Genomic DNA, 24,027 nt, shown 5'->3' on the forward strand with positions numbered 1-24,027 from the left:
TAAACAAGATGAATTTAGTGCTGTGCTTCTAGGAAATTAAAGAAATTGAAGTACCCAATTACTGTAGCAACCATCTCTGTAAAGCTTTCATCATGGTATCTTTATCCATTATGGCATCTTCCTCTAGGTAATAACACTGAGATTAAGAAGAGAGGTGATACAGATAAAATCTCACTATAACGAACTTCATGTTCACTGCAATAAAATCTGAAGTAGTAAGTGTTACTACTATTGGATCAGTGACTCGGGCACTCATGACCACACTGACACTTCAAATCTACCCTAAATAATCTGCTCTGTTTTTTTTCAGTTATGACTGCATATCAAAAATAATTGGGAAACAAGGGACCATTAAGTTGGATGACAAGAATAAACACAAGCCAAATTTACAGTTTAGTAGGCTCAAATTTTGATACACTAGGAAATAATATTACTAATAACATCTGCTATCACTTAAAAAACAAAAGATTGGATCAAAATCACTAAGGCAGGTTTCATCTGCTTTAATAGTGTTCACTAATTTTAATTAGGCTGAGCATAATTTCAGGAATCATGCCCTAGATTTTTTTTGGACCTAGAGTTGAATATGATAAGCTGACATACAGAGCATCTTAGAAAATGAACTATGAAAAATATATATAAAATAAGAGATGATGGCACACCCATTCTAGCCTTTTCTTCCACCTCCCATTTGAGTCACTCACTATGCCATTTTAGGAGGCTAACTGGATTTTTCTAACATTATCAATACAGAAATTTTTTTTTGATGACGAAACAAAAATGTAATGAACAAAAGTCTAGGAGGGTTCAAAAACTACTCAGATCTCTTTTCTCTTAGTCATGTGAAAGGAATACAACTATGCTTATTATTACAGAGTCAGAGGGATTTGTTGGATAGAATAATTTATTAATAAAAAATTAACAGTGCGCTGTTAACCCAAAAGAAAAATGGACAGGACATGGATAGTCAATTCACTGAAGAAATGCAAAAGGCCAAGAAGCAAAAAATACCACTTTTAGTCTATCAGACTGGCAAAAATTAGCTGAATTATAATATTCAGTGTCAACATAACAAAAGAAAACTGAACTGGGAGTGTAGCTGGTTCAACTTTTTAAATGAACAGTTTGGCATTAAGAATAAAAAATACCTCAGAAGTATGTATGGCTTTTGTCTTAACAATTCTACTTCTAGGAATATATTCTAAGGAAATTACTGGCTAAGTGTACAAAGATACACACACACACACACATGGATGGTATATACAGCAGGATGCCCCTGTAGGACTATTTATAATATAATATTTATTCACAATAGAGACAAACTGAAAATAAACTAAATGTTCAATATTAGGTGAATAGGTAAGTCCCATATGCACATCCATTTTAACAGACAAGGAGATAAAGACTCATGTTTACTGACGGGAAAATGGGCTTAATCATACAAAAAAAAAAAGCTGGTTACAAAATAGTATATATGAAATTGCCTACTTTGATAGAGAAAGACAATTACTAAAGTGTGTGTGTTTATCAGTATGTGACTGAATTTACTTACTCTACTTTCTAATTCTGCTAAATTAGAATGTATTATTGTACAGTAAACAGGGGAGGGGTTAAATAAATAATTACCACAATAATAAAATATCACTATGGACATAAAGCGGGGATAGAGCTTAACTGCCAGAGCCCAAGTCTGCTAATGACAACAAATACTTTGGCAAGGACAATAAATACTTGAAGAACTCAATGTCATTTTTCTGTAACTTTGCCTCTTTTGGCATGTAAAACAGTACAATAATTAAAAGCTAAAAACAGAATCTGAATTATCACGAGCATCATACTAGAAAAAATTTCACCAGAAAGATCTTTCTCCACGTATACACATGAGTTACACAAAATATGAAAAAGTATGCTACAATCTGGCAGTCTTGTAAAAATCTGGTCACCTGTGTCTCAGTAATATATTCATCTATACTTGAATGATTTCAGCTGTTTTAAAGCTCTGTCGCTTGGGTCCAAGGTCTGCATTCTGAAGGCTTAATTCTTAGGCATCTATTACAGCTTACACTCTTTTACTGCTCTCATTACATTTTCACTTATAGCCTGTGTATTCCGATAATTTGAGGGAAAATGGTGATCAGTACTGATGAGCTTTAGTCTGTTACTTTATTATTTTAATGTAAGGTGGAGCGTAGTAGAATAAACCAAAGTATCCCAGTATTATCTAGTTTTGCCACCAGTTTATTGCGAATATGAGATGCTTTTAAAAAGCTTGCATTAATGAACAAAATTAAGAAATACTGGAATAGGTTTGGTTCTGGGCGATTTCTGATGCAGAACTGATACAGCTCTTACTCAAAAAAGTTCAAGGAGAAAAAAAGCAGCAAAAGTCAAAAAAATACATTTTGAGCCTTAACCTTAATTTTCTTCTTTACTGCATAGTTAAAAGACAAATGTAAACTAAGAAACCTGTTCTAAATTATGACTTTAAAAAACATTTACTGGAATACAGCTGACCCTTGAACAACACGAGTCTGAACTGCACAGGTCCACTTATACGTGGATATGTTTCAATAAATACAGAGCAGTACTGTAAATGTATTTTCTCTTCTTTACAACTTTCTTAATAACATTTTCTTTTCTCTAAGTTACCTTATTGTAAGACTACAGTATATGATATATATAACATATAAAATATATTAATCAACTGTTTATATTAACTATTAGTAGTTAAGTTTTGGGGAAGTCAAAAGTTATATGTGGTTCCCCAACTCCCACGTTGTTCAAGGGTCAAGTGTACTCTGACAGAGAAAAAATAATGTAGAAATTTTTGATTATTCAAAGAAATTGTTATTATTGTAATAGCTAATAAACAGCTATATAATAGCTAATAAAAGCTCACACTTATCCAGCATTTACAACATGCCAGGCTCTAGCCAGATCATAGTTCTAGCTAAATTACAGAAGTGAAGCACAGAAGAGTTAGAAAAGTTGTCCAAGATCATGCAACTAACTGGGATTTAAACTCAGTCATTCTGACTAGAGAGCTCAGCTTCTTAACATAAGGTAACATGATGTAATGCAATAAAATATAATCAACATAAAGATACAAAGCTGAGTGGCAAAGATAGAAGAATTGAAAAATTTTAAAAACTAATGCTGATACTAAAAAACATTCCTTTGATAATATTTTGACTTTACTATGAGGGCAGAGACTGCAAGCATCTAGCTTCCTGTCTTAAATTCCTAAATACTTAATGATGTATCTGAACAGGAATATTAATTTATAATATCCAAGGGTAATTTGCATAACAAAATAAAATCAGTTCAATGGAGCTTAGTATGACAAGAGTAATGAGACAAATATTTAAAAGATACTTCCTTGTTAAATTATGAGGTACTTTAAATTAGATTAGAAGTGAGACTGCTGAAACCTGCTTTTATGTTGTAATATATTCTGTAAACCATGTTCATCAAAGTTGCGGAATCCTGTCTGAAGAAACAGATACTACACGATATTTAAAAACCAGGTATCTTCTACTTGTTTCAATTCAGTTCGAACTCTTTCAGGAGTACGTCCTATATGGCAAAATTCCAAGCTATTCACAGCAGAGGATACAAAGGGCACATGCAAGCCTGACAGAGGAACTATTTAGTAGATAAGGAAGGCCTTTTTAATGCTTATTGTTACTATTTAAAATTCAAAACCAAAGCAAGTGTCCTAACCAAAAGATATCTAAGAACTGGGAAAGCAGGCGGAAATATAGCACAGAAAGACTCAAGTCCACTCTATACAGTCATACAGTACCTGGGAGCTGAATCTGTGAACATCGTCAGAGGCACTGACTAGATCAATGGAAGACATGGAGGAAGAGCGACTATAGGGCTACCAGAGACAGACAAAGAAAAAACCAAGTAATCAGAACAAAGGCACAACAGAGCATTCAGTACCAACTTCCAAACACAAGATAAAGAAAGAGAGAACAAAGCACTATATGAAACAAGCTCAGCAGCAAGTGCTGACTTCATGCACCTATTATGGTTTATGCTCCAAAATCTTTCTAAAAGGAATGCAATGCTTCCAATAATACAAAATAATATCACTTAACCCCAAAGAAAAAAGTGATTTAACATAACTGGCTCCGCTTCTGGTTAGCTATTTTAGACCAGCCATTCCCTATCCACCCCCATCCCCCATTCCCCTTAAACAGAAAAGAAAACATTACATTCAGAAGATTTCTAACTGTTTTTGAGGATATATATGGAAGAAAGTATACAATACCAAAAAATCTTATTCCTAAATTCAAGAAAAGGGAAAACTAATACAACAAGATAGTTCCATCAACAGTGAAGAACAATATATATTTCCAATAAATTCTGACATCAGCTTACCTTTTGGACAAATCTATGAGTCCCCACAGAAGAAAAGGCATCTCCAGATGGCATGGATGTAGGCCAGTGTAATCTGACCTTTTCACTCTGTGACTAAGAAAACATAGAATGTTAGGTGGGAAGGTTTTAAAGTGTACTTTGCAGCTTAAGAATGAATAAATAACCTGAAACTACCAACATTTAATGACTGAACACTTCAGTACTTATAAATACGAATTACAAAAATACCCTGAAGGTACAAGCCTTCCTGGCCATGCCCCGACACCTACTTCATGTATTCTAACTCAATCTCTTCTTTCACACTCCATAGATACCACCTTTGACTAGGGGTTAGTTCTTTGAATTTGCCAGACTCTCCAATACCAGTATGGCATTATTTACCACAAATCTTTATTAACACTGCTGTTGAAGTAATTTCTTATATCCAAACTCTGGCCAAATTATTCTCATCATTCTACTTCATCAGGGTTGTGCAGAGCCATACCATCTGAACCACTGTCTTTTGCTTCAGTTGCATTACAAAGAACATAGCAGGGATATCTTTATCTCCTCTCCATGAAGGTGTTTGGTCTTCAATCCACTGTGTCACTCCTGTCAGGCTGCCACTTAACTTCCTTCCTCCTCCTGAACTTGCCCCGTTTCCTCTCACTTATTCAATATCTTCTAAATATAAAGTACCAGAAGCTGTGCTGTGTTGTGTATGTGCTCATCTTCTAACTATGCAGGAGACAAGTGGTAACTTCTATTCAACACTATCTGAACAGAACTGCTAAGACCTCATTTCTCACTCACTACTTCACTAAAAATTTCTTTCCTTATGTGGATAAATAATGTAGAATAACGTAAACTCAAAAATGTGTCACTGAAGAATACCTAAGTAGTGGCTGTGCTGTTAGTAGTTCTGTGCAAAGTCTATTGCGTGCAATGAGGGAAATGATCTGAATCTTTGGAACTAATTTCATGGATTACTGACGCTCACTATTCTACAGCATTACCACACTATAATTATCCTTGTGATATCAACATGCCCATTAGGCAAGGAAGATCACAGTCTGTTTAATAACCCATTTTGCAGAATACCTACCACTGTGTCAAGAACAGACTGAAATTAGATAGCCCATGAATATCTCTTTTTTCTAAAGTTTACAAAAGTTTTCCTCTATCCTCTTAAACTCCAACTCAACCACCATATTCTGTAGAGTAGCATTTTAGAGCCAGAAGGGATGATTTGAGCCATCCTGTGTAACTCCTTGTTTACGTATTAGAAAACCAAGGCCCAGAGAATTTAAGCAGTAAGTGTAGAGCTACATAGTTAGTCACTGGCAAGACTTAAGATTAAAGTTGTCTTGACCTACTCTCCCCAAAATACCACAACTTACATTAAAACAAAAACAAAACAAAACAAAACTCCAAAATGAAGGGGAAAAAACCCCCAACATTTAAAAAGCCAAACACAGACAGTCCTTCAGGTAATACTTTAGGCATCCAAAAATGGAGCTCATTTAGGAATTGAAAACTTCCATTCTTATTGAATGCTGCATAGCATCTTTTTTGGGCATAAAAATGACTAATAAGCTTTAAAAATTAATGTAACAAAAACTTTTCATCACTGATTTAGAAAAAAAAATAATGAAAGAGAAACACAAAAAGCAAAAGTCATTATTGCAAGTGATTTACCCTCAGGGAGACAGACCAGTGATTGAGCATAATGGCCATGACTACCTCAGCAATGACAGGAATGAAAAAGCCAACTTTTCTATGCAAGTTCATTTGTAGTACAACTGATAGACCTAGGTGTTTATTTGCACGATGCTTAAAGCCCTGGGAAGAATAACTAAAATTCACCCTTAAGTACCATCTAGTGGTAATATATGGTAACTGCATTGTTGCAGAATAAAAGGAGGCAAAGGATCAAATTAATCCTGAGATTAGAGTTGAAGGATTTAAGAAATGTTTTTCTTCAACTTCCACAGAAAGAGCTGGGTATAAGTGTTGTAAATTTGACAATGATAAAATACTGAGCAAAGTTAAAAATGAGGAAGAAGGTGAAGTTAGTGAAAGCAATAAAGGAGTTAAATTCTTGGTCATCTTCCTTGCGAATTCATATGGTTGGTACTTGTGACACAGAGAAATCCACAGACTGTTTCCCTCAGATTAAACATATGCTTGTTTTTAATAGAAAGATAATAAAGCTGGATACTTCAAGGGGAATAGGCAGAATATTTCCATTTAGTTTCATGTTAATTATGCATGATTCCATTAAGCGATCGGTGGTCTCCTATTCTGCTTAGAAATTCATACACGAAGGAACTGACTTGTAAAGATTCTTCTACGTTTGTGGCTCAGCACAGACACAGTTCATCTTCTAGGTTCACAGTTCATTTCTATTAGGTTCATAGTTTTCAAATTCCATTTAAATCAATTAACACACATCAAGGAATGCCTAGTGTTAGAATTTTTAATAAAAGATATACCTGTTCCTCTATTTTATCTTGTCTGTCAAGAGCAGCTTCAACAGCATCAAAGAACTCTTCTTCATTAATCAGGCTGTTTGGACCTTCCTATTCAAACACAGGAGAAAAAAAATCACTTAATCAAAAAAACCAGAAAAAAATTTCCTTATTAAAAAGCAACTTAAAAAAAAAAGAACCCTTTTATCTCATCATGCTTACCAAAGAAAAGAGCTACTCTTTGCTAAATCTACGGACACATCAGTCTTTATCTTACTTGCCCTATTAGCAGCATTTTTTTTTGTGGAGGACACTCTTTGAAGAGTTCTCTCCCCCCTTGGATTCCTAATTTCCCAGTTCCTCTCTATCCAAGCCTCTTCTTAGGACTCCCTTAAATTAAATGTGGGTGTTCCTCAGGGTTCCATGCTTGCTCTCCCCACAGCACTTATTCATTTCTAAGGCTTTAATCATGAGATGATTCCCAAATTACAGCCTATCCACCTCTCTCCTAAGTGTTAGACCTTAGCATCCAATGATACTTAAGACCTCCTCAGGTTAATGCTGCAGTTCACATGCAACATGTCTAACACCTGTTTCTTCCCCTACCTCTAAACAAATCTAAGGCAGAACACTGGGCCTGTTTTCCCATTACATAGGTAGGGCCCTCAGGCAGGATCCTGTATACCCCCATGCCTAGTACAGTATATATATATATATATATACACACACACACACTTTACTTATATATGTAAGTATATAGTAAATCTTAAGGAATGAATTTAAGATTAAAAAGTAATTTCTGAAGCTACAGATGACAGAAACATTTAAGTTTTGTTCAATAATTAGAACATCAAAATGTCTGGTAAGAACCAAAATAAGGTCAAAATCTGAATTAGTGTCTAAAATCCATACAAACGTAGTACTCACACAAGAAAATACAGATGGCTCAAAATATCAAAAGGAAGGGAAAAAAAGTATAAAAACAGAGGCCCTGAAGGCCCTAGTTTACTTAAGAACTGGATATTTAACTTGATACCACAGGGGGTCAGTGAGAAAAAACCTGAAGTACCCTTAACCATTTTCTTCATTAAGAGAGAAAGAGGGAAGTACATTTCAGATGGATGGAAAAACGATCGTTTATTCAACAAATGCCACTAAACTAAAATACAGATTCCTACATTATACCATAATCTTAAAAAACCCAGATGTACTAACAATATATTTAGAAGAGACCATTAAAAAATTAAAAATCCAGTAAATACAGTTATTTAAAGTAGGGAATGCTTTTAAAAGCATGATACCAAATGTTGGATTAAGTACATCAAAAAACTGAGGGATTAATTACATAAAAAGTATAAAACTTTTATATGACAAAACCAACAATCAAAGTTAAAAAACTAAAAAAGGAAAAAAAATAATTGAAAAATGAAAAGCTAATCATCCACATCTTCTAAATCAATAGGAGAAAAAAACCTCAAAACCAAATAAAAATATTAAGGGACATGGATAAGTGAGTCATTAAAGAAGAAAATCAAAATCGGTAAACTTTTTTTTAAGAAAATCTATCTAAATCATATCAGTAAATAAGCAATTTTAAAACATCTGAAACTGGTTAACAAATGTACTTATTATTATTAGCACAATATCCCTCCTTCTTCCATCCTGCTTTTTTCCCACCCCCTTTTCCCCCAAAACCCTTGTTGACAGAAGTGAAGATAAACAAGCATACAGTTACACTCATATATAGGCTGGTAGGAGATAAACCGGTACCACACATTGTTAAATTAAACACATGGGCTTTTTTGTGTTTTCTATAATCTTCCTACATGAACATCTGGTTTACTCACGAAAAAAAAATTAGGTAATTTAAAAAAGCTGACAGTTCACCCCCAAAATAAACCAAAAAGAGCAAACAATCTGCTTAGCTTCAGAATAAAAATTAAAATTATAATAGCTTATACTCCAGTAACCTTGTTTTTTAAAACCCTGAGGGTAGCTAATTATATAATTTTTACACATTCTAGAAGGAATAATTGACGGTTTAATAATCAATTTGAAGTATTACAGCTCAAGTCTCATCATTATGAATTTCCACACCTGGAAATCAATTCCAACATAAAACATACTTAATCAATAGTAACTCTATTTTTTTTCTCTCTAAAATAAAAACAGCGAGAACTTTTTCTTCAATTTTCTTTTCCTTCCCCCCCCTTTTTTTTTTTTTTAAGATTTATCAATTTATTTCAGAGAGAGAGAATAAGTGCAAAAGAGTGGGGGAGTGGCAGAAGGAGGGAATCTTCAAGCAGAATTCCTGCTGAGCACAGAGCCCAACTTGGGGCCTTGATCTCAAGATCCATGAGATCCTGACCTGAGCCAAAACCAAGAGTCAGACACTTAACTGACTGAGCCACCCAGGAGCCCCTCTTCTATTTTTTTAAATATAAACTAACCATAATTAAGTTTTTTAAAGATTTTGTTTATTTATTTGAGAGAGAGAGAGAGAGAGCACGAGCTGTGGGGAGGGGCAGAGGAAGAAGCAGACTCCCTGCTAAGCAGGGAGCCAGATGTGGGGCTCCATCCCAGGGATCATGACCCAAGCCAAAGGTAGACGCCCAACTGAATGAGCCTCCGAGGCACACCTAACCATAATTATTTTAACATTCTACTTCTATCTTGATGCCCTTTACCACTTCATTTTTTAAAATGTTCATTTCAGGAATATCAACAATGTTAGTGACTATTACCAAATATACTACCAAATATATTTCTTATAGCTTTTTCCCTCTAAAGAAATATCATGGAAAAACAGCTCATAAAATATTAAATCTGTGTGTATGTATGGAGATGGAGAACTTATTAATCACTTAACAAAGAGACAAAAGAGGAAAGAAATTGGTTTCAGATATTTTCAAACAATAAGGACAAGGCAATGAGGATGGGTTGAGCTCTGATAATGGACAAGACCTCATAGTATATACAGCACACACTAAAATCTTTTTGTCTGTATAGTACTCAGGGTTTTCCTCCATAAGTTGCTTTTATTAAAAAAAAAAAGAATTAGAAGATAACATTAAAAATTAACATCCTCTACAGGAAAGATAAAAATTTGTCTTAATTTTTTAAGAGGACAGGCTTAATAAACGAGTCTTTGAAAAGCCTACACTAAATTTTGTAGTCAATAAAAAAAATCTATTTCAGAGTAAGCCTAACATTTATCTATTATGAAATATACATTTAATTAAACACTGAAGAACATACTACATATCTAGAATAGTTAAAAGTTGTAAAAGTAATGTTTAAAAATTAATCACTTCTGCAATAGATAAGGCCTATATTTTCCTCCTTCTAAAATCAAAACATATATTCATACCTCATAATCTGGCCCTCCAAAGTGGGATTTTTTCTTCAGTTCTGTCACAGCATTTTTGTATGCTTCCTCTATTCTTCTTCTCTTCTCAGTTTCCTGTTTTGTTTTGTTTTTTTTTTTTAAAAGCAAGTGAAAAATTATCATTTGAAGTGGGGATTTTCTCTGCATTTCACTGAAATTTTATAATTTGGCCAAACAACAATAACAGAAACCCACTTTATTCCTGTGAAAAATGAGCTTGATTCTGCCCAAGAAAACACTTTTTCTCTGAGCTATACATTACACACAAGCTACTATTTAAATCACCATTAAGATCCACCTTATAGGTAGGTTACAAATTTAGACGGATTAAGTAACTACCAAAGTATCTACACTTAAAAAAAAAAAAAAAGATAAACACCACAGAAATGCCTACAATGTATTCATGTGTTCGCTTACCCCCAGTAAAAGCTGTATCTATTTTGCTTTAAAGAAAAAAAGCAATGGATATCAGGAAGAAAATAACTCAACAGGTGAAATCAATGAACGTGAAAATATATTCTAAGAAAGATAAATTTCTAGTACTTTCCCACTGCTGGTTAAAACCATTTCAGGGCTGAAAAAGAGCTTAGATTTCTACTTTAACCCTCTATATTTTTTATTTTTTTAAAAGACTTTATTTATTTATTTGACAGAGACAGCCAGCCAGTGAGAGAGAGAACACAAGCAGGGGGAGTGGGAGAGGAAGAAGCAGGCTCCTAGCGGAGAAGCCTGATCCGTGGGGCTGGATCCCAGAACGCCGGGATCACGCCCTTAGCCGAAGGCAGACACGTAATGACTGTGCCACCCAGGCGCCCCTAACCCTCTCTTTAATCTACAGTTCTAAGAGGTTAAAAGACCCAAGGTCAGGGGCGCCTGGGTGGCACAGCGGTTAAGCGTCTGCCTTCGGCTCAGGGCGTGATCCCGGTGTTATGGGATCGAGCCCCACACCAGGCTCCTTCCGCTAGGAACCTGCTTCTTCCTCTCCCACTCCCCCTGCTTGTGTTCCTGCTCTCACTGGCTGTCTCTATCTCTGACAAATAAAGAAATAAAATCTTAAAAAAAAAAAAAAAAAAAGACCCAAGGTCAATACTTAAAAGAAAAAGGTTGGCTCTGGCACCAATCTCAAACTTATTTCTACAACAATGGATTGCACAGGTCAAATCTGATAACCGAAGTCTTACAAGCTTGTAAGGCACCTAATGTCTTTATTCCCTTACCTCAAATACGTAAAGGCTAAATTAAAGTCCACATGAACTCACACAAAGCTAACTACTTCCAAATACCCTATCTGAATTAAAGCTCATGCAAATCAGTGAATTAGTTCATTAGAACCAAAGGGTAATTTTTGCATACTCAAGAAAAAGCGGGTCTACAGAACCACCAGAATCGCTAAAATTAAAAAAACAAAATAAAGAAATACCCACAAAAACCTGACAATACCAAGTGTTGCCAACAGTGAAGAGCAAATGAATTCTCATCTATTGCTGGTGGAAGTATAAACTGATATAATCACTTTGGAAAATTGTCTGCCAATATCCACTGCGGCTAGCATACACCCCATGAACAAAAAATTCTACTGCTAGCTACATACCCAAGAGAAATGAGTGCATATCCACCAAAAGCTAGGTACAGGAATGCTCACAGCAGCTTTATTCACAATAGCCAAAATATAAACACCTAAGTGTCTATCAACAGGAAAAACTGATAAACAAATTGAAGTCATAAAAAGAATAAACTACCAGTAAATGTAACAACATGAATGAACCTTAGAGTCAATGCTGAAGGGGAAAAAAAGGCAAACACAAGAGTGTATGTGGTCACCTCTTGAGATGGTGGCATGGTGTGGACCAGGGAGGCATGCAAGAACCTTACAAGTGCTACAAAAATTCTTTATCTTAATCTAAGTGGTGGTTATAGGGGTGTATACATATGCACAAAAATCATCAAGCAGTATACTATTTACAATTGGTGCACCTCACCATATTTATGCTATACCTTAATTTTCAAAACTGAACACAACAAAAACATACAGCACAACAATAATATTCAAAAGATTAAGGGAAAATGAAAAAGCATGTGAAATTTCACACATGAGAGCCTATTAATGTAAGCAAACATCGTCAATGAGTAGACATTCTCTTGTTAACACTGTTAATAACTAAAATTGTTTAATCTCACAATTTTTGGTCTTCTTGGACATGATTAGCTAACAATTAAGTATACTTCTATAATAGAAAGGATTGTTATTACAGGTAACCAAGAAAAATCATCACTACTAGATAGTAATTTTCTATTATTCGGCTGAAAGAATAATGGAACTGACATCAGAAATTGAAGTATAAATAATTCCGCTATCAAATAGCTGTTATTATATCACCTATTACCTATTTAATTGCTCTCATTAGATTAAGCTCCTTGAGGGGTAATTTCCTTGTTTACTGCTGTTTTCCCATTTCTAGCTTAGAGCTTAGCACAATACAAGCATACAGATACTTTCTGAATGAAACAGAAATTTCAATTAAACAATATTAAATTAGCATTGTACTTTCCTTCCCAATTATATAAATTACTTAAAAGACGTATTTGTTGATAAAAAACACTTTCCATTCAAGAACTTTCTATTCCTTATAAAGTGTGTGCATACATACATATGTACATGTATGTACACCACACATATACATGCATACATAGGTATACACACACAAATACATACTGCATATCAAACATACCCACACTCCTACATTTCATATAAAATGTAACTGGGATCCCATTTCAACTTAGAAAATTATAGTGAAGAGGTGACTAAGATTCGACATCAGACCTGTAAAAGACTAAAATGCAGTAGTTTCTCAATTTCAATTAATATTGCCATTTTTTGTGGCTTTTCTTTGCTTACACGTTGCATAGGAAAGCAACAAAATTATTTTTTCATAGATCCTTTATTGCTCCTCAAAAAAGAAAAAGAATAGATAAGACTGACAACAATGAAGGTAAGCAAAAGTCCACTTCCCTTTTCAGCACTCCAAGTAAGAAACCTGATTGCTAAAGGATGGGAAAGACATGTTTCATTTTTAATGAATATTTTTTAGGTAGTGTGATTAGAATATATGAATGAAGATAATGATCCCTTAGTGAAGGATTAAAGGATGAGAGACTGAAAAATTAAGAGAAAGGTGCCAGAAAGTTTGAAATAAGCTAGTCTGGACAAGCTGAACGATTCTCTTGAACTATTAATCTAATGGAATTAAGGGGTTGTCCTGTTTTCTCAACATATAACTTTTTGGTGTACATGGAATCTTCTAAAAATTCAATTTGATCCATACTGGCAGAGAGTTGAAAGCTCTGAAGATAAAATAGTTTGACTCCAGAATAATGAAATGTCCGTACCTTAAACATTTTCACTGCTTGTTTTTAAAGAATATGTATTACCAGTCAATATGGTTTACTGTCACCTACACTCGAGAATTCTTTTCTTCTAAAGAGAGGGACTTCCTTAAATACACAGTATTAATCAAATCCTGTGGCCATTCTGCCATTGTATCAGTGGTAACATTGCTTTACCTAGTTTTCTGCTCCAATTGATAAGACCTTCAAATACTACAAGCAATTTGACTCATTCATGAATGACAAGATTGTGACTAATGTTGGGCCCAGTATTCAGAGCTGAAATACAAAATAAGAGTAAAATTCTTCCAATTGCTACTTAGCAACTCTGGACCAGTCTCTGGGCCTCTCAGTTCCTTCTATAATATGATGGCATTAGACCAGAACTAAATCTTCCAGGACATGTTTCAGTTCCAACATTTTATTATTTTCCTGACGTCAAATTCTAAAGAGAAGTTTTCCTACTAAACAAATTCACTGAGCCATAGTTGACACTAGGAACTAAAGATTCATATTGTAATGTTACTATCAGTGCTGAAGTTTAAACAAAGGTAGAAGTAGGTGAACATGAGGCAAATGTTCAATGAACAACATATGTTAAATAACAGCACAATGACCCTGGAAAGTATACATGGCTACAAATGCACTAAGTTATGTTTAGCTTTATAAGTTGGTGTTTCAGTTCATATAACTTAAATGCAGCTTCACATATTTCACAATAAAGCTAGGTAATGTTAACTGGCTCATCATTTCTATTCCAAGGCATTACTATTACTACTACAAAAATTTCTGTATTAAAATCCTACCACAACTTTGTGTTGTAATTGAATACACAACTGGAAATCTCACTAGGAAAATGAGTTTGAGATGCCTACAAAGTTTCAGAGGAGTAGTACCCCCTGCAACTTCTACCAATCCCAATAGATTTTTCCCTAAGAAGTTAGTTTAAATGTTCAATCAATATATAAAGTTGAAATAAAACCAGATTATTTTTTAAAAAGAAGAACAACTAGACTTACCTTATCCAGTCTCTTTTGCCAGCTGTCCTCACGTTTTACCATTAGTTCAATACAATGAGAAAGTGTAGCAAGGATTCCAGCAGTAGTTGCTTTAAAAGTTATCGCCTCCCCTTTAAAGTCTATACCATTAATTCCTCTTGGTGTTACATGTGGAAATACTGGGAAAAAAAAAAAAGTTTCTCACTGAAAATCTTTTTTTTTTTTTTTAAAGATTTTATTTATTTGACAGAGAGAGACAGCCAGCGAGAGAGGGAACACAAGCAGGGGGAGTGGGAGAGGAAGAAGCAGGCTCCTAGCCGAGGAGCCTGATGTGGGACTATCCCAGAACGCTGGGATCACGCCCTGAGCCGAAGGCAGACGCTTAACGACTGTGCCACCCAGGCGCCCTGAAAATCTTTCTAATGAAGAAGTAATTCTTCATCAAAACTTAAAACTAGAAAATGTTTAAAACCCAGCAAGTCAGAGCAGGCTTTTGGATTATAATTTCCCTCTTGTTGGCCAACACATAAAAATTTCCATTCCATACTCCATAAGCAAAGAAGCTTGGGGCAGCATATGTACTTTCATATCTTTTTTTCTGAATTCTGTTTCCTGAAATCTATTTGCTGTACTGCACCCAGTGAACAAAGTAGTAGGAGGAATAATACTTTAACAATAACACCCTGACAGTTTAAAGCGGGACCAAATTACAGCAAGAAATACCTTATATTTTGAGAGACCTAAAATTTTAAAAATACCTAACGATGGACTATAGAATTGAATAAGGTAATGCAAAACTTTTAAATAAACATCCAAAATTAAGTCTGAGACCAATGCATACATTAAATGGCTCTTATGTTTGTATTTTATAATTTTAACTCAGAGTTCACCTTTGAATTAATGAAAAATCTTACAACTCACAAGATGCAAGCAAGAGAGCATAGTATCTTATATTCTTAACCAGTAAGAAACCGTTCCAACAGAACGCTTATAAGTGAAATGATACTTTGAACTTTAAAAACTCATATGTAGATATGACAGCAAAGGTACAATCCACAAAAGAATAAATTGATAAAGTGAACTTCATCAAAATTTAAAATTTCTGCTCTTAAAAGTATTGTTAAAAGAATGAAAGTAATGTAGAATTAATAAGTCTACAGGTCTAATGTATGGCGCGATGACTATACTTAGTAATACTGTGCTGAATACTGGAAATTTGCTGAGACAGATTTCAGGAGCTCTCATTACAAACAAAAATGTCACTATGTGAGGAGATGATATGTTAAATAGCTTGACTGAAGTAATCATTTCATTTTGAATATCAAATCATTTTATTTATCTTAAATACATGTAATTTCCATTTTAAAAAACTTCCAAAAAGAGAAGAGACAAGCCACAGACCAAAAGAAAATCTCTGCACAGCATGTATCTAATAAAGAACTTGTATCCTTCATCAATACATGTTACATATAACATATATTAATATAGAATATTGACACATTCTATACTTCAATATAGAATACGTATTGTCATCTCAAAACTTAATGGTAAGAAAATATATAACCCAACTAAAAACCTGGACAAAAGATTTGAATACTCGTCAACACAGAGATATGGACAGCAAATAAGCACATGAAATGATGCTCAATACCATTAGTTACTAGGGAGATACAAATAAAAACCATAACAATGAAAACCATAACAAGCCACCGCTACACACCTATTATAAGACTAAAATTTAAGTTTTTAAATATTTATTTATTTTAGAGAGAGAGAGTGCGCACAGACATGTGAGCAGGGGAGGGGCAGAGGGAGAGGGAGAATCCTTGAACAGACTCCCCTCTGAGCGTGGAGTCCTAAGCAGGACTCAATCCCAGGACTCTGACACCAAGACGTGACTGAAAACCATGAGTTGGCCACTTAACCGACTGAACCACCCAGGCGCCCCAAGACTAAAATTTAAAAAGACTGACCATGCCAAGTGTTGGTGGGGATTTGGAGGAACCAGGACTATCCTATATGGCTGGTAAAATGAACCCTGGTGGTTTTTTAAAAAGTTAAATATATACCTACCAAATGATTCAGCCATTCCAATACTGAGTATTGACTCAAATAAAATATATGTCCATAAAAACACTGCACACAAATGCTCATAGCAGCATTATTTCCAATAGCCAAAAACTATAAAACAACCCAAGTGTCCATCAAGAGATGAATGGATAAGCAAATTGTGTTGAATCAACACAAGGGAATACTACTTAGCAACGAAAAGAAATCAAACACTAATACGAACAATAACATGATGAATCTCTGAGAAAGAAGCCAGGCCCAAAATCCCCCATATACTGCATGAGTCCATTTATATTAAACTTGAGAATATGCAAACTAATCTACAGTGACAAAAAAATAGACCAAAGTGGTTGGGAATAGGGAGAAGAGGGATGACAAAAGAGATGGAGCAAATTTTTGAGGGTGATAGATATAATGATCTTGATTATAATGATATCTTCAGGATAATATCAAAACTTACCAAATCATGTGCTTTAAATATGTGCAGTTTACTGCAGGTTAATTATATCTCGTAAAGCTGTTAAACATATTTTTTCTTATATTTTCTGAAAACCCTTTCTAGCATTGTAACACATATTTTCTACCACTCTTACCAAGAATGCAGTTTCATTATAAACTATTTTTATTATGCAATGAAATCAAAGGTCACCTATGTTCTGCATAAAAGAATGTGTACAACTAAAATGTGTCCTCTTCTGCTGAATGTTAATTTATATACTTTGTATATAAACTTCATATAGAATATGAAAGAATGACACAAAACGTGTTTGAAAAAACTCTAGGAATACAGAAACGTACCTCTTCAGCTCTACTTACTACTTTCAGAAGCAGCCACCTGAAATCCTTTTCAGGCTTATACAGGGATTATGTCACAGACTTTAAGCTTTCAAACAGCTGACACTTTCAACACTTTATTTTAGAGTATCACACACGGTAATGTCTCTGAAATAAATCTCCCATGTTACATCTGTTAGTAAATGAAAGTCATGATGACAAAACCTCACCTTAATCTGTTATCCACTGAGTTCCTCTAAATACTCTGGAGTACTTTTTGCTCCAAGTCTCTTATACCTTATATTGCAGAACTATATCAATCATGATGGGAAAACTTAAGTAGAACTCTTAAGTACCTGGTAATTTTAGATGAGCACACTCATCTAAATAACTCAGCTAAAAACAAGGAAGTGACTATCTTACTATTTTTTTCTTTTTTAGAGAAGGTGGGGGAGAGAGAGAGAAAGTGAAATAGAGTGGGGGAGGGGGAGAGGGAGACAGAATCCAAAGCAAGCTGTGCACAGAGCCTGATGCAGGTCTCGATCTCACACCTTGAGAACATAACCTGAGCCAAAATCAGGAGTCGGATGCTTAACTGACTGAGCCACCCAGGTGCCCCCCCAACTTCACTTTCTTTCTTGTCTTTCTTTTCTCCTTTCCTTCCTTCCCTCTCTTTTTTTGTCTTAAAGAGACAAGGTGACATGCCATAGTTTCCTCTGGGAAAATGATACACTGTAATATAAGGAAATCAAAAATATGTAACTATAACCATGTCAATGAAAGGCAGAGATGGAAGAAATTAGAAAATGACCTATAAATCTGGATTTGTAAGTATTAGGTTCTAAAGAGTACCATTCAGACTTAAAGTTCTTGCAGTTGAACTCTTAACCTTATACACTTTAAAACTCTTTTAAAGGTATGAACACTCAGAAAATTAAGGAACCTATAAACTCACATCAACGTGTCAAAAATAAAAACAAATGCTGAGAGAAGCTGAGCAATTTGAAATCCTTTCATTTCATTAAGACTCTCACACACTATTTTTGAACAGTAGCCAACCTAAGGTGGAATCCCCACAGTTTCTGTGGTGAGGAGTTTTTTTCATTTCCTTACATCAAAAAGATTTGTGTATGTGTCTCTATATGTCAGTGTGTCTGTGTACTACACAGACACACAGGGACAAAAAAAATATTGGCAGGTGAGTCCTTCTGAACATACAGGATGGCAGTTTGTTTAAATCTCTCACTTGTCTACTATGATAAAGAAGAAACATGGTTGAAGACTATGATACTGATATCAATCACACTAGGTTCAACAATCAGTTTTGGACTACTGGCCTATTGTAGATGTGCTTTCTCTTTAAGATACAGTTGGCTAAAAAACTAAATTTTAAATATTTTCACATGAAAAAGTCTCCGAGCTAAAAGGGGATGAAAAGTGACTGGCGGTACAAATTTTCTATTTGGACAATTAATGCACAGGCACACAGATGAGGTGGAAAGAACGAACAGGGCACTGCTCATGTTTCCTAGAGTAATGCATGTTTCATTAACACTAAATTCGTGAGTTTCGTCAAGAGTATACCTTGATTTGATAGATCAGTATATCTGCAGTCATTCTTTTACATAGTTGATCACATGACAAAACGCTCTTGTATATTTTTACAAAATAAGAAGGATGTAAGTTAGAAAATTGGTCAGAAAATATAACTAATATATGGGAACGGGAACTGGGAAATATTAAAGACATAAAAAATCCACATAAGTGGTCATCTTCAACATTTAATACAATTTAATCATAAGAAATGAGGGTTTAGGTAGGGAATATTTTACTTTAGATTGCTTTAATCTAAACTAAAGGCCAAAAAATCTAAGCGTATTAAGTCAGCTAGTCTTTTTAAAAAAATAACAGTTTTATTGAGCTATAATTCACATATCATAAAATGGACTCGATTAACATGTACGATTAAATATTCATAATATATTCATAGATTTGTACAAGCATCACAACAATCAAGTTCAGGACATATTCATGATCCACCCTGAAAAATCCTATACATGTTAGCAGTCACTTCCCAGTCCTACCCCTACCCACCAATTTAGTCTTCAGAGTATAAGGTTTTTGCTTCTTTTGTTAAATTTACTCCCAAGGATTTAATTCTTTTTATAAATTGCCATAAAGATACTATTATAAACGAAACCATTACCTTAATCTTCACATTGTTCATTGTTAGTGTATAAATACAATTTTTTTTTTTACAAGTAAGCTCTATATCCAACATGAGCTTAAACTCATGACTCCCAAGATCAAGTCACATACTCCCACTAAATGAGCCAGCAGGCATTCCACGATTTATTTTTTATATGTTGATCTTATACCCTGCAATCTTGCTGAAATGATGTTAATTCTAATAGTTTTTAATGGATTTCTTATGATTTTTCTCTATATAAGATAATGGCATCTGCAAATAGAAATAGTCTTAATTCTTTTTTTTTTTTAATTGGGATGCCTTTTATTTATTTTTCTTGTCCAGATGTCCTAGCTAGAATCTTTAATGCAGTGCTGAATAGCAGTGGCAAGAAGGGACATGTTCCTGATATCAGGGGAAAAGCATTCAGTCTTTCACCATTAAATGTGATGTTAATTGTGGGTTTTTCACAGATAGTTTGGGTAGTCACTCTTACTTTTTTGAGTGTTTTTATCATGAAAGAGTATTAGATTTTGTCAAATGTTTTTTCAACATCTACTGAGATGACCACCAGTTTTGGCCTTTATTCTACTGATATGATTATTGCATCAACTGATTTTCCCATGTTAAGCTAACTGTATTCTGGGATAAATTCCTTCTGGTCACAGTGTATGATCCTTTTTAGATGTTGCTGGATATGGTCTGCCAGTACTTTACCGAGTTAGTTATACCTATATTCATAAGATATTGGTCTATAGTTTTGTGATATCTTTGTCTCATTTTGATATCAAGGTAAACCTGGCCTCAGCAAACAATTTAAGAAGTATTCCTCCTAAAATATGGAAGAACTTGTGAAGAAATAGTATTAACTCTTCTTTAAATGTTTAGAATTCAGCAGTGAGGCTATCTGAGCTTGGGCTTTTTTTGGTGGAAGTTTATTACTAACTGTATCTCTTTATTTATTATTGGTCTATTTATTATTGTTCTATTTTCTATGTCTACTTGAGTCAAGTTCAGTAATTTGTGCCTTTCTAAGACTTCTGTCCAATTCATTTAAGTTATCAAATTTGTTGGCATACATTTATTACCTTCCCCTTTAATCCTTTTTATTTCTATACGGTCAGTAGTAATAACCTTCCTTTCATTTGATTTTGGTAATTTCGATCTTCTCTTTTATTTTGATCAGTTTAGCTAAAGATTTCTTAATTTTGGTATCTTTTCGGGGCGTCTGGGCAGCTCAGTGGGCTAAGCATCTGTCTGAAGCTCAGGTCATGATCCTGGGGTCCTAGGATCGAGCCCCACATTGGGCACCCTGCTCAGTGGGGAGTCTGCTTCTTCCTCTGCTCCCCCCACCCCCACTCGTGTTCTCTCTCTTGGTCTCTCTCAAGTAAATAAATAAATAAATAAAATCTTAAAAAAATTTTTTTTGCTATCTTTTCAAAGAACCAAGTTATAGTTTGTGTTGTTTTTTGATTAATTCATCAAAATTTAATTCTGATATCTTTAATTTTGTTAATTCTGATATCTTTTCAAAGAACCAATTTATAGTTTATATTGTTTTTTGAGTGTCTTTTTTTTAAGATTTTATTTATTCATCTGAGAGAGAGAGAGACAGAAAGTGAGAATGAGTGGGGGGAGGGGCAGAGGAAAAGGGAAAAGCAGACTCTCCATTGACAGGGAGCCTGATGTAGGGCTTGATCCTAGGACCCTGGAATCAAACCTGAACCCAAGGTAGATGCTTAACCATGTGAGCCACCCAGGAGACCCTCTTTCTTCTTTTATAATAAAGGTGTTTCAGCTATAAATTTCCCTCTAAGAACAGCTTTAGCTGCAGCCCATCTGTTTTGGTATGTTGTATTTTTGCTTTCATTCATCTCACAGTGTTTTCTAATTTCCTTTGTGAATTCTGTCTTTAATTCACTGGTTATGTATGAGTGTGTTAATTTCTATGTATTTGTGATTTTCCTAAATTTCTGTCATTGATGTCAAATTTTATTCCTTTGTGGTTAAATGACATACTTTGTATGATTTTAATCCTTTTAAATTAATTGAAGCTTGTTTTATGGCCAAGAATAAACTCTCTCCTGAAGAATGTTACATGTACTATTGAGAAGATCATATATTCTCCTATTGTTAAGTGGAGTATTCTGTACATGTCTACCACGTCTGATTGTTTATAAGTATTTTATTTCCTTGTTGGTTTTCTTCCTACTTTTTCTATCAATTGTTGAAAGCTGGATATTTAAGCCTCAAACTATTACTACTGAGTTGTCTTTTTTTTCCTCTTCAATTTGGTAAGTTATTGGTCCATGTATTTTGGGGTTCTGCAACTACATGTTATAATTGTTATCTCTTTCAGATGAACTGAAATTATCATCATAAAGTCTCCCCCTTTGACCCTAGAAATATAAATTAATAAAAGATGACATAGAATATAACAGAAGAAAATTTACATTAGGGGTAAACAAGAAATTTGTTCATAAAAGATTGAGGAAACAGTTCTTCCACCATGATCTAGAACTCTTGAGGTCTTTAACCAAGGAAGGTGTTTTTGTAACCAAAAATTCCTCCTCTGGTCTAAAATTCAAAGTATTTTAACTGCCTTTCTTCTCGTCTTAGAACCTGTGGAAATTTTACTTGATTCTTTACAACCTACATCTTTTTTTTTTTTTTTTAAAGATTTTATTTATTTATTTATTTGACAGAGAGAGAGAGAGAGAGAGAGCCAGCGAGAGGGAACACAAGCAGGGGGAGTGGGAGAGGAAGAAGCAGGCTCCCAGCAGAGGAGCCTGACATGGGGCTTGATCCCATAACGCCAGGATCACGCCCTGAGCCGGAGGCAGACGCTTAACCGCTGTGCCACCCAGGTGCCCCACAACCTACATCTAATCCTATTCTTGGAATACATACAACTTACTATCAGGTTGGTATGCTAGTTTTAAAATTTTTAAAAATTTAACATATTCACTATCACAATATGTGATCTAGACCACATCTTTAATGATGGCCATAATGGTGAGTATCATTACAATCACCACTCCCAAGAATGAAGCATCATTTCCTCCCTTTTCTGAGGCTTGTTGGATCTAGGAGAAAGACCCTGTCTTTGAGAGATGACTGACCTTAATCCCAGGCTATGATCAAGTAGTACCAGGTTTAAAGACTTCATGTTTTGTTCACTTTACCAGATTATATACAAAGCTTCCAATTTATTTCCAGAGGTTCATACTTTCCATCTATGGTGATTTAACAAGAGTTAATTTCCATCAACACTAAGGAAGGAATTATTTTAAATAGTGAATTCCACAAGTGTACTTAAAACATGACTCATGATTTAAAAAATTATGCAAACATCTTGTAGGATATTTCTCTAAATGACTTTAATAACCCTGTCTTCTGTTGCTTGGTTTCAAGGCTCTTTTCAAAAAGAGACACTGGAGGCTTTTCTCAAATGTCTGGAAATATGGCTATCTGTTCGCATTTAAGAGTAGGTTACTGGAAGCTCCGTAAGCATTAGCAGGGCTTTTTAATTAGTGGACTTAATCAAAGGGTGATCTGATAGTGAGACAGTTTTTCATTGTAGGCGTAGAAAATATTTATAGGTCCTTTCTCTGTGGTCATTCAGCATCTACAGAGTTATGTTCTAATTTTGCATCAGAAAATATGTGTTTGGTTGATGGGTATTCTGGAAACAGGGTAAAAGAAGGAAGCTGCAGTAGGTAGACTTTCATTTAGTGCCGGGCTCAGGGTTCTCAGAGATAAACAGAACAATGAGTCTGTTAAATTTCAACAATCGGTATGTAAATTTCCACATAATCACTTTAATGATAAGCCAATATACCTATCTTTTGCTGTGCCAGATATTCCTGAATCTGGAACCCTCCCAGTTCAATTTCTACAGAAAATAAGTTTCCATTCTATTCTGGGGAATGTAGGTGGGGGAGCTGACCAGGACGGAAGATTGGACCTGCAATTATTTTTTCAATAATTTTTCCAATATCCAAACAAAATCTTTTTTCTATTGAAGCAGATTATATGTTGTGAAATTAAAATGCAACTTGAAAGAATCTTCCCAAAATAATATTCTAATTTCATAAAGGTAAATCTAGATGACTTAGTAAGGTTCAATATTTCAGTCCCAAGTTGTAAGGACCACTTTGTAGTAAGAAGCTAGTATTCTGCAAGACTGGGAGGGGAACAGCTCATAAGGAGGAAGAGAGCCATGATGAAAACAAGAAGCAGGAAGAAGGAAAGAAGGATAAAGTAGGGGGAGAGAAGCATCAGACTTTGGTATCAGTAACGGAATATTCCATTGTGATCTCTGAAATAGAAAATCAATGCCATGAATGCCATGGCATTTCAAATTGTTTTGAAAAATTATTTGAA

At 34.6% G+C, this 24,027-nt stretch overlaps 1 protein-coding gene across 2 annotated transcripts in view; it reads right to left on the reverse strand.

Moving 5' to 3' along the window:
* CERT1 (ceramide transporter 1) overlaps positions 1-24,027 on the reverse strand; it is a 100,844-nt gene that overhangs the window by 16,938 nt on the left and 59,879 nt on the right. Inside the window, exons 7-11 of one of the 2 annotated variants that reach the window (XM_011222318.3) lie at positions 14,631-14,788; positions 10,210-10,302; positions 6,864-6,950; positions 4,390-4,482; positions 3,806-3,883 (exon numbers count right to left, since the gene is read on the reverse strand). In XM_011222318.3, the coding sequence (XP_011220620.1) occupies positions 3,806-3,883; positions 4,390-4,482; positions 6,864-6,950; positions 10,210-10,302; positions 14,631-14,788 (509 nt within the window). The remainder of the gene's footprint in view (positions 1-3,805; positions 3,884-4,389; positions 4,483-6,863; positions 6,951-10,209; positions 10,303-14,630; positions 14,789-24,027) is intronic. The other variant, XM_011222317.3, reaches the window with a different exon arrangement.

The sequence above is a fragment of the Ailuropoda melanoleuca genome, chromosome 3 (assembly GCF_002007445.2).
Source record: "Ailuropoda melanoleuca isolate Jingjing chromosome 3, ASM200744v2, whole genome shotgun sequence".
NCBI lineage: Eukaryota > Metazoa > Chordata > Mammalia > Carnivora > Ursidae > Ailuropoda > Ailuropoda melanoleuca.